General features: G+C 37.4%; 2 protein-coding genes across 2 annotated transcripts; one reads left to right on the forward strand and one right to left on the reverse strand.

Moving 5' to 3' along the window:
- The first annotated feature begins 78 nt into the window (after positions 1-78).
- Positions 79-2849, forward strand: LOC120624467 (serine/threonine-protein kinase Aurora-2). Its single transcript, XM_039891029.1, has one exon. It carries the CDS (start codon positions 199-201, stop codon positions 1255-1257), a length of 1059 nt encoding a protein of 352 aa, XP_039746963.1. The 5' UTR covers positions 79-198; the 3' UTR covers positions 1258-2849.
- On the reverse strand, positions 2778-10639 carry LOC120624258 (glutamate receptor 2). The gene is made up of 7 exons (XM_039890707.1): positions 10584-10639; positions 9772-9970; positions 9075-9223; positions 7864-8239; positions 6422-6708; positions 4915-5045; positions 2778-3727 (listed from the first exon to the last, which is right to left on the reverse strand). The coding sequence occupies exons 1-7, from the start codon at positions 10637-10639 to the stop codon at positions 2850-2852; spliced, it is 2076 nt and encodes a 691-aa protein (XP_039746641.1). The 3' UTR covers positions 2778-2849.
- Between the last annotated feature and the right edge of the window lie 1187 nt (positions 10640-11826).

Here is an 11826-nt window from a genome sequence, read left to right on the forward strand (position 1 = left end):
TACAAAAAATCAAAAGGCAAGTTAGAACTTAGGCTCCAGAGCCATTCAAATTTAAAAAATATGAACTTCAAAAGTTCAAAATATACCCACCATCCAAATACGTTATTCTCTTGATTTTGAATTCTGTTGTGTGGTGTATGTGAATATTTGTTGAATGAATAGTGAGATTTTAAACTACCTAAAATTCGAAACTTCAAAATGAATATTCAAAAATATGATGGCAAGGAAAACAGGCCGAACACTGCTGAACGTGCCGACACGTGTAAAAATATACCAAAAATGCCAATTGAGAGCTCCTCAAGTACACATCCTACTAACTTTAAAGTGCCTTTACCCCGGCCCCGTCCTCTTGCGAACAACAATGTAAATGACAAAAATCCGACTGGTAGTCAAGATGCGAAAGCGGCAGAAAACAAGAAACAAGAATGGGCACTGACCGACTTTGATTTGGGACGACCACTAGGTAAAGGTAAATTTGGCAATGTTTACTTAGCGCGCGAAAAAAAATCACATTACGTGGTGGCGTTAAAAGTGCTCTTTAAAAGCCAGATCTTAGATTCCGATATTGAGCATCAAGTCAGACGCGAAGTTGAGATTCAGTGTAGACTGAGGCATCCTAACATTTTACGAATGTACGGCTATTTTCACGACGAAAAACGCATTTATTTGATTTTGGAATACGCCAAACACGGTGCGCTTTACAAGTTATTGAAGGAACGCGGGCGTTTCGACGAAAAAACTGCCGCAATTTACGTTCGAGACCTAAGCAAAGCGTTGATATACTGTCACTCCAAAAAAGTTATTCATCGCGATATAAAACCTGAAAATCTATTGATCGGTCACAACTTTGAGCTTAAAATAGCAGATTTTGGTTGGTCTGTGCATTCACCATCTTCCAGGCGTATGACATTATGTGGAACCCTAGATTATTTATCCCCTGAGATGATTGAAGGTAAGCCTCATAGCTTTGCCATAGATATATGGAGTCTTGGTGTCTTATGTTACGAACTGCTTGTTGGACTCCCGCCGTTTGATGCAAAGGATGCCAATCAGACATACAGAAAGATTAAGTATGTGATAGTCAAATACCCAGATTACGTTTCTGCACAAGCTAGAGATCTAATGGGAAAACTACTAGTCATTGAACCAGAGAACAGATTACCGTTAGTACATGTGCTACAACATCCATGGATCAAACAGAATGCTCCAGAAGGTGTCCCACCACCAGTTTTTAATCCTGAGACAAGTGATAAATGATTGTTGTACTTCAATCGCATATGTTTGTGTTTGTCAAAGCCAATAGGTAATAGTGACCGGTATTATGTAAAAACCTCACCAATGTATAATAAATAAATCTAACCCCCTCACTCATTTTAACCTGAATGAATGGAGAGGTTTCAACTTATGTTCTTTATTATGTAAAAATAACTGCTCTGGGTTTTTTTAATATTGTCTGGTTATATTGTCTATACATTAGAGCTACAGTGCCATTTGTTTAGTTTAGTTTGGCCCTGGTAGGCCCAGTACTCAAAGAAATTTCCACTTAAATTGTTGCATCAGCAAGAATTTTGAAATTCAGATCAGTTTGCTATTTATTAAAGTAGTTACATATATGGCAAACAGGTAGCTACTGGACCTTTCATAGATTCAAACTACAATAATTATATTCTGACATTGGAATGACTGGATTCAGATGCCTTTTATTGTAATAATGATGTACTTACTCCTAGCAAAAGGTTGACTTAAAGTTTGACGGGAGAGAAAAATATTAATAAATGATTTTAGTTGCTGTCCTGTGAGGCTCATAGTAGCCAATTTGAAAGCATCTTTAATGACTGCATTTATAGGAACAGATTAGGTATTTAGGTTATTTTATCATGACATTTCTTGTATGAAGAGGTATAAAAATTTAAGCCACTTATTGCATTTTGTTAAGGCAAGGTTTCAAGTAGACCTATTCTGGTCATTGCTTAGTTCAATGTATTTCTAAATCCTTTTCTAATAGTTTATGCACTAAGGCCTTGAATATTGTACCTTTGGAATCCAATAATCCATACTGAGATTGTAGGAGATTTTTTGCAAGGTAAGGATTTGAGGGATTACAGCAACTAGGGTTAGAACTCTGGTTGCTAGCACACAAGTCTTTAAAACAAATTAAGATAAATTACATAATTTTTAATACTATTGTGTTCTTTCCCATCCCACATAGCATCACAAACATTTAGCTATCTATACTTGGGTAAACGGGATCTCATAGGTCATAAAAGATTCGCTGACATTATTAGTTTAATTTTATATAAAATGTACTGAATTAGGTTAGGTAACAATTATTATGATTGTGATGGAAATCATTAGGCCATGTTCTAGGTATGCCATTCTGGGTTTATTGAAAAAAAGATTTTATAGTTTGTTTTATATTTCTTATATTATTGACTCATATAATGTTTATATAACTAATTCAAATGGTTGTATTACTGCCATCCTGTGTAACATGCAGCAGTCTTAAAATATTGTTTATTATTGAAATTTGCTGCAATGATGGAAAAATGTGTACAAAAATGCAGTAATAGTTAAAGATGAAGCAAAGTACCCCAGTTTCTAATTTCCTGATTATTGATCAAAAGTTGCCCCTTTTAGCAGACCGATTTGGTTGCCAAAAGGGTCATTTGTCAGATTAGTAAGTGATTATTTGGGTTCGTAAATTGCCTACCAATTGTATCAGATTGTTGATTCAGTATATCAGAAACTGAGGGTTTATAATTAAATTGTGATTCAAAATGACTGAAAATACTATTTATTCTTGATCATGTTACATCCTAATTGTCAAATAAAAACTTCTAGTTAAATTACTAGTGTTTTTTATTCTTGTTAGTATAGTAGACATCCATGGCATATTTATCAAAGTTGGGATCCTTCTTTACTACAAAATGCCAATGAACAAACTCTCCAACCAGGCATATAACGCTCAATGTATAACCTATTGCTAAAGCTATGAATGCACAGTAAAGCTTTTTCAAATTGATCAATGCCTTGACTTCTTCATTTGAAGTATCCATTGTTCTTATTCTGTACATAGCATCGTTTAACCACTTCTCCACAAGGCCAACTTCAACAATTCTTCTGATGTAAACATCTGCCAGAGGTTTCAATGGAGAATTTTTATGGAAACCGATTGATATAGGAACGTTAACCACGCAATCTGACATGATATGAAGGTCTCTATCCGCTTTCGATACTTCTGTGCCGTTTGCTGTGGAATTTTCAAACTCCATGCTGGTGTAAGAACTTTTACGCTTGACGCTTAGATATTTCAGGAAGTTCGAGCTGTCGTAGTAAGCGAAAATCCCTTTGGCTATTAGGCTAGCTGCTTCTTCTGGGTTATCGATGTTTTCGAATCTCTCTCCGATTTTCTGGCCAATTTCGTCTAGTGATTCGACAAAGAACTTCTTTGTCTCTCTACCCCAGCCCCCACAAGCGATTTTACTGTCTACCAGTTCTTTCAAAGTGTCAATTGTTACTCTGGGTGCTGGGTTGGCCAGTATAGCGGTCATACTGGCTTTGTAAGATACAACAAGGAGTATGCAATACAGCCAGTACCATCCTGTAAGCAAGCGAATAGACCATCCAGATGGTAGTTTGGGCAAAGAGACCACTAGTAGCATTCCGTACGTGTACAGAATGCTGTTTGTTATTTCGCCGAACAAATACATGCCAACCGGTTTTGAATCTGCAAAGCAAATATTAGTTTAGTCATTGCTGACCTCGGGAAATGGTTGCGTTTATTTTACCAGTCTTGTACCGCAAACAACGGTACTGCGCTGTGATATTTAAAACAGTTATAGCCAAAAAAAGCTAGTCTTTAGCTATACCTCAAAAAATGGAACGCCTAAGCCAAAACATTTCAATACCAATCTACCCATCAGTGACAAGGTACAGTCCGATTCAAACTTTAAGTCGTCACGGAAGTTAGTTGCGAGTGTAGCTTTGCGCAGTTAGTACTGTACCATCCTGCTGTTAGGCTGATACCGCTTATTGGATTCTGCACATCAAACGCACGAAGTTCCAGAAGTCAAGTTTGAATCGGACTACGTAATCATATAGGTACCGAAACACCACACCGATGTGGCTTATCATAAAGGGCAAATAGTGAGTACAGCAGTCGCTGGAATTCCGCTCATTTTCTTGCATTTGTTTTGTTAGCCCTTGATTGCAATCTCACCGGGTGTTGCGTGATGTTGTAGTCTAAGATGTAAGGGGGCTGACCTTTTAAGGGTAATGGCAGCTTTATTAAACCATTCTCCTGAACTGTACTCTACTTTACTCTTTTAATACACGGCATCGTATTATGGTATCGGCCTTTTCAGTAGAGTAGTAACTAACCACGGATCTAGCCTCCAACCAGACAGAGTCAGAGATAATGCTGAAATCACTACTAAGTCAGGGAAGTGAGCTACGTTGAGGAAAATACGATACTCCGTGAAACATACGCACTTATGGTTTCAAGGATTATATATAGACTAGTACAGCTCCTATTCTATTATAATATTAAGGATTACATGTATGATAAAAAAACTTGGGTATGAATTGCTCTTACTTCATAGCTCAACATTAACTAGACTGTGCGGTGATAACAAAAAAAAACCTGGCTATGTTTGTTGTTGGTTCAGGGCGTGTTTAAAACCATCCTCGCTCTGGTTTTAAGTTAACGAATGCAGTTATCACCATCACTAACATTAGTGTAACATGTTTAATGTTTGAACGCTTCATAAGTGCTTGTAATAAGGTCTACATGAATAAAACATTTTTGAATTTGAACTTTAAAACTATCGTCAAGAAATGATAGCATTTATTTGCGTTAATGATGTAATTTCATACTGCACAGTTAATTCTATCGTGTTGTAAGTAATACATTACCAGTCACGGGCTTTTTCGTTATTTGCAAGGAGTTGTTGTAATCCAAGAGGTTCATATAATTAACTGCTAAACCATAAAATATGGCGCCAGTGACAAGCAGTACTAATAATACAGCTACCCACATGTACAACCTGTAATAAAGTAAGTATTTAATCAAAAAAGTCAATTAAAGAAATATCTATATGAGGAATACAGTTTTCTCATCTCCATCAATCTGATCGTGAGTGAGGACACATCCGAATGATCAAAAACTTAACGTAGCGGAAAGTAAAGTCTAATTTAGTGGGAGCGGCAAAGTCGCTTTGGCGACAAAGCTCTTTAAATAAAGATTTTAAAAACAAGTAAGTGTGAATGTGTGGCTTAGCAGCAGCACTACATATTAATCGATAGCGCTGGGTAAGCCACGATGACCTAGGTCAGTAAATGGATGGGTGCCCGTCTTCGGAAGTTTGAAAGATAATTTGGTAACCATCAGCTCCCATTACGAACAAAGAATAGAAATCGTTGGAGAAAATCAAAGGTTAATCAAAAAAGTCGATTAAAAAATATTATTAGGAATACATTTTTCTCATTTCAATCGATCAAATCATCGCATATAAAAGGGATACCTGGCAGGGCATGCAAGGAACACGTCCTCTGCAACGTGCAGCCCTGTGTCCTGTGGATCAGGTGTTCAGACCACCACCCCCTTCAGACCGCACAGTAATGCAACAATGCTAATTAGCTTCACATATAAGAATGGCGGTATTACTTCCCCGGACGAGCCATCACAAAAAGTTCTCCACTAATTTAGCATAGCTTATATAAACTACTAGCTGTTTCAGTTTTTTTTTAATCTACTAGGAACCGTCTGTTTCACAAGGTGAAAAACTATCCTATTTCCTCTCTCAAGCTGCAGTCTATCGTTGCGAAACTATCGAAATGTTTATGTATATGTTCGGCGTTTCAGGCGAAAGGTAAAAGACTGACTATCGAAATTGTTGTATTCTTGTTAAGCATTGTCTTTTGTTAAGTAAGTATTAATATTTAACTCTTTATTTGTATTACACCGCTATGAAGTTAGGGAAATAAAAGAAGTATAGAAATACAAAGACGGATGTAGAATACAAAAGGCGGCCTTATCGCTTAGTAGCGAAGTAGTGCTCTGATTGTAAGTAATTTCACTACCGTGTACTTCTCAAGTAATGTACGCATCAAAAGTGCCACGTATGGTACTTGAATAAAGATATTTTGGACTTTTGACTTTGACTTTGATTGACTTTAAGTGACTAGCCATTTTTGGTAACCAAAAGTTGTATCTGTGCATATTGTTGAAATTGCTTTTCCTCTCCATCTATCTAGCAACAATATTTGCTACTAGGTAGACGTTACCGCAGCCGACTATGTCGACGAAACGCAGTTTAAGTAAGTATAAGAACGAAGGCATATAGGTACGAAAACTGTTAAGTATACCAAAATAGTGCAAGAAACAAAAGGAACAAAACCTTGGAGATTTCGACAAACTTACTTGAACGGCAAAATAAGTGTTTTCCAGGAATTATCAGTAAGAGCCTCTGGCGTCAGGAATGTCCAACATTGAGTCGTGTACGGAATACTCAAATCAGTCAGTTCCAGGTGGTACGGCGTGTGCTGCAAATTTCCCAGGGCTAAGTCAGCGTTGCCGTTGACCATTTCCCCCAGGAGACCGGAGAATGAGCCATTTGATTCCTTTTGACCCCATTTGTAAGCTTCTGCGTTAGATGGCTGATACAATTTGGGAGCAAAATTCATTTTCTTGGCTAGTGTATTGAGTATCTAAAAAAACATGATCTTAGTATATAGGTACATTATTTTTATTACCGTTGTATTTTAAACTTACTTTCAAAAAAAGGAGGTAAGGAATAAATTCACGTCACGATCTTGAGAGGTCCTAATTTCACTTTTGCCGCTTGCTCAGAGATTGCGTTGAGCAGTCACGCGTCATGTCAGTCATTATCAAAACACCTGATCAATAACCATAAATGCTGCCGCGCTGTGTCCGTGATGAGCGGACTTGCGTATAGCACTAACGCACTCCTCAGCATATTTGCTTGTAGACTAGACAGTCCTTTCTGGTGAACTTCGAACCATGGTCTTTTTAGCGCTGGAGGGCGTAGCGTAAGTAGTTTTTTAATATAATTTTAAGTATTAGTGATAGGAACTAACATAGGTTTAAGTTAGTATTGTTACTAACAAAATATGGAATTTATTCTACGATAAAAGATATACCTAGGTAACTTCGAACCCATAGGTTATCAATTATCAATTGATTTTGGCAATTTGGGAATTAATAATTTCTGGATTTTCTCTAGTCAGGTCTGGTGGGCCGTGGCTTGTTTCCGCCCTATCCACAAAGACTTGCCGCTAAGCGATTTAGTGTTCCGGAGCGATGACGCGTAGAACGCTATTAGGGGTATAACAGGTTACCATACTCCCTAACAGGTTAGCCCGCTACCATCTTAGACTGCATCATCACTTACCAACAGGTGAGATTGCAGTCAAGGGCTAACTTCAAGTAGAAAAAAAATATCTAATCATCATTATCAACCCCCACCGGCCTACTAACTCTTCACTAATAACAGCAAGTAGCAAGAAGGCATATGAGACAACGATCGAATACATGCGTACCATACTATTTAATATTATAAATGCGAGAGTTTGTAAGGGTGGATGTATGAATGTATTTATGTATAAACTAAAATAATGGCAACTTACTAACTCAGTATACCACGTAAAATAATAGTAGCCACGATGATTATGATTTTAGCATCACATCTATTCTAGCTTCTCGATTGATTCAGACGCGGACGAAGACGCGAGGGTCCGCTAGTTATTCTTAAAAATATTCATCAGTCATCTTAGCTATAACACTACGCCTACTTTGGGCCTAGATGGCGATATGTGTATTGCCGTAGTATATTATTTACTTACTTCAATTTCAACACCTCCCACTTTGCTTGATTCGTTTGACTTGATAACAATAACTGAAGGCACGTGGTCGTAATAAACCACATTCAAAACTTCGTTACTAAGATCCGCTGTTTTATCAGCAAACAAATCTCTGCCGTAATGAAATTTACCATTCCTCCATATATCGACTCGTCGTGATATAAATATCCCTTTAATAGGGTTAGGAAAAGGTACCGTGGAGAGATCGAACCAAGCCCTTACGTTCCCTTTTATTGTTTTATGGTATTTCAAGAAGACCACGTTGACGATACGCTTCCAAATGTAGTGAAGTTTGCTGTGGAACAGTCTGATGTCGTGGAGCATTATGTATTTGGCTCTTGTGTCCAATATGCGATATCTAAAACAATACAATTAATTGCATGTAGGCATTTTTGGAATCCTCTAGCTATTGGAAAGTTTATGAACGTGTAATGTGCACGGCTCAAAGTGACTGAATGGAAATTCTTTAAATCCAAACATTACGGTAACTGTACTTAATTTATTTATCACTACTGGACAAGTTTTTTTATGCAATTTTCTTTGTGATACCCTGAGCTGTCTAAATGTCATCTTTTACCTCGTCGGGATCGTTCAGGTCGATATTTCCACCCATATTCACTAGCTCGCCCATTCGTCAAAATTTGTGGTAACTCTGGTCATAGCACTTATCTATTCACTTCAGGACGTTATATGTGATCAAATATCACATAGAACCTCCTAAAGCAATGAAAGTGGTTATTCCGTTGAAATTATTGAGTCTAAGCTTCATATAAAGCGAAGCGGTGATAGCCTAGCGGGTATTACTTCGACTTCGCACGCACCTCTAACTTTTCTAAGTTCTGTGCGTTTTCATTACTCAAATATCACTTGCTTTGACGATGAAGGAAAACATCGTGAGGAAAGGTGTGTGAATTCCATCAATCCGTGGGCCGTGTGGTGGACTACGCCCTTCTCATTGTGGGAGGAGACCCGTGCCCTGTAGTGGGCCGATAATGGGTTAATATGATGAAGCGATCACAGTAAACGGGCCATGACCTTCGAGGCTTTGACACTCCGGTTGAACAAATTTTAGGAAGGGTTGGAAATATGACCATCGGAAGAAGAACATGAAATACTCGTTTAAGTTGGCGAACATCATCGTCATCGACATCATAAATAAAGTATATCTGAATTTGTATAAATATATCGTTTACCTATCTCCAAACTTTAGAAGCCTGGCCACTTGGAGTCCATTAGCCAAAATAATGACGTAAACATTGCAACCATCTTTTCGGGATTGCCTCAACGATTCGAGAGTGTCATAATTCGGTGACAGCAAGTCCTCAGATTCCTCCACCACTACCTATAGGAAAGGATTAACAATTTAAAGACTTCGACAGTCGCGTTTTTAAACTAGCTCCGAGTTCTGACATTTGAAAATGGTTATACTTGTTGTTTATTGTTTCAAAATAAATAAAAACAGATATCTATATTGTTTAATAATTAAGTACCTCATTTAGGTATTAATTGAAAAAAGTATTAAGTAGTCATACAAATCACACGAATCGTCAAGCAGCAATGTAAACTGGAGGTGCAGTCTTTGAAGTAGCCGACAGCTGCTTTTAAGCATGGTTCTTTATATTAAATAATTTACGTGTCAGGCAGATGGCCACCTGATGGCCACCTGATGGTGAGTGGACAACCATATCCTACAAAGTGGCGCCCTCTCCATCACCTTAGGCGTTGTTAAGCATCATAAGCCTGTAATTACACCGAACACAGTAATGCTGCGGGCGGGCATAAATAAGCATGACGGTAATAAGTACTTCTCCGGTTCTACTCTGTTACGAAAAGTTCTACTATACTACTACTACTAGCGTAAACTTATAACGTATATTTTTGTCAGCATACCATAACAAACGGTACTGTTATTGTCCTCTTAAACAGTGCCCCCTCGAAAACGCCCAAGTAAACCGTGTCGCTTAAAATAGTTATGCAAGTTATAACCTCGCTGCGCATTATTCCGTTGAGCAAATCTATTAGCGCAAACTCTAGCTCCTTCCGCACTTGCAGCTCTTTCACTATAAGTGCGGTATCTGCGCTCACATTACTGAAAATAAAAAAATAAGTATACAACGTGTAACCGAATTACGAAATAATGTTGAAGGATGCATAAGTTTATCTCATAGGGAATCACCTGTATAAATATTAAATCAAAAGAACCATATTGTTTGGTAGGAGGCTTTGGCTGTGGCTAGTTACCACCCTACCGACATAGACGTGCCGCTAATCGATTTAGCGTTTCGGTGCGATGACGCGAAGAAACCTATTAGGGGGTAATACTACATATTCCCTAACAGGTTAGCCCGCTACCATCTTAAACTGCATCATCACTTACCACCAGCTGAGATTGAAGTCAAGGGCTAACATGTAGTGGAATAAAAAAAAAACATATTAATTTTTCCATACAAACAAATTCAAAACATTCTAAGCGTTGCCACGCTTAGAATGTTTTGAATTTTGTTTGTTTTGAATTTACACAAAGACTTTGATCTTCGAAAAATAAACAATAATTTCTCAAATTGTCCGTCGGAAGTAGAACCCGGGACTTTCAACTAATAAGACCCAGTCTTCATCACTGAGCCAGGACCTTTCACTAAAAAGACCCAGTCTTCATCACTGAGCCGGGGAGGTTATATGATAAAAATGTTACGGGTACTTACGAAATAAAAACTAAAGCGGAAGTTAAACAGATAACCTTAAGAACAGTTCCGTTCATTTCGAAAATAGAAATATATTTGGGTAAATTAAGGCTCCGAGACAAACATGGCGACGGCAGATTGATTGACACACGTATTGCATTTACTATGCAAAGCAATTTGCCGCTACTAATCGAAATGCTGAATTAATTATTACTTTTTAAGGGTAGAGTCTATTGAGGATAGTTTACAAACGGAAAACCTGACTTCGCAAGGTTTTTTAAGCCACTTCGAATTAACCCTTTGTTGTAATCTCACCTCGGGGTAAGTGATTGTGGTAATGGTAGCGGGCTAACCTGTCCGGGCAGTGGCGATATATTCCTAATCAATTTCTAAAGTCTATTTTTTTAACAGATTTACAAAAAGTTGAGGTTATCTATTCGGTTGTGTTTTTTTTTATTGAAGTTATACTTTTCTTGGCGTGTTAGGGAAAAATGATGAGAGTAAATTTTTACGGCGTTCTCGCACACCGTCACAAAAAACCGACACCCTGAAGTTAACTATAATCAACAAAGTAAAAGTGAGGATCTTTTAGGCACGTATGTTGCGTGAGAACTTGCGATATGTATTTATTTATTATGTAAATAAACTTTATTTAGCTAGATAATGCGTTATAATAAAACTTACAACGTATTAAATATATTTTTTGTATTGTTTAGTGTCGTTTTTTCTACAAACGTAGAATAAGGCGAAAAATAAAATTTTTGAAAAGATTTTATTTTGTTACGCCTAAGAAGTACCTGTAACTTCTAACGCGTGTACATACGTACACATGCGTTGTTCATGTTTGTACCTCAGAAATCTGTTATTTTTAAACCGATTTGAAAAAATATTTTTTCGTTTGTTTAGTTCCCATGTGGTCCACTTTTCATCAGATTAAGGTCTGCTAAAAGGATCCTAGAGATATCGAGAGAACTCTTGCATATTGTAGGGACACTTATTACGATTTGACTGTATTGTACTTACATTGTAAATTTACTATTTACTTTTCAATATTGGCCGAGAGAAACTTATGATGAAGACCAGGGATGGCTATGGTAACTACATACTAATAAGTATTTATTTGTTAATTAGCTTTTCAAGGGAAACAAACAATACTATTACACATAAAAGTAATGCCGTAGTTTTATATCACATAGACCAATTAAGTTAGTAATACATAAACGGGTCGACGGGACGGGTATTGTACGGGTTGCGACTCCATTAT

This window comes from Pararge aegeria, chromosome 6 (genome assembly GCF_905163445.1).
Source record: "Pararge aegeria chromosome 6, ilParAegt1.1, whole genome shotgun sequence".
Lineage (NCBI taxonomy): Eukaryota > Metazoa > Arthropoda > Insecta > Lepidoptera > Nymphalidae > Pararge > Pararge aegeria.

Bases quoted from the DNA above. Each gene is read 5' to 3' on its own strand.
- LOC120624467 (XM_039891029.1), top strand. From the start codon at position 199: ATGAATATTCAAAAATATGATGGCAAGGAAAACAGGCCGAACACTGCT.
- LOC120624258 (XM_039890707.1), bottom strand. From the start codon at position 10,639: ATGAACGGAACTGTTCTTAAGGTTATCTGTTTAACTTCCGCTTTAGTT. The intron at 9,971-10,583 runs GTAAGTACCCGT...TTTTATTTTCAG, and splicing joins TCCGCTTTAGTTTTTATTTC to TAATGTGAGCGCAGATACCG. The intron at 8,240-9,074 runs GTAAACGATATA...GTATTGTTTTAG, and splicing joins CTTCTAAAGTTTGGAGATAG to ATATCGCATATTGGACACAA.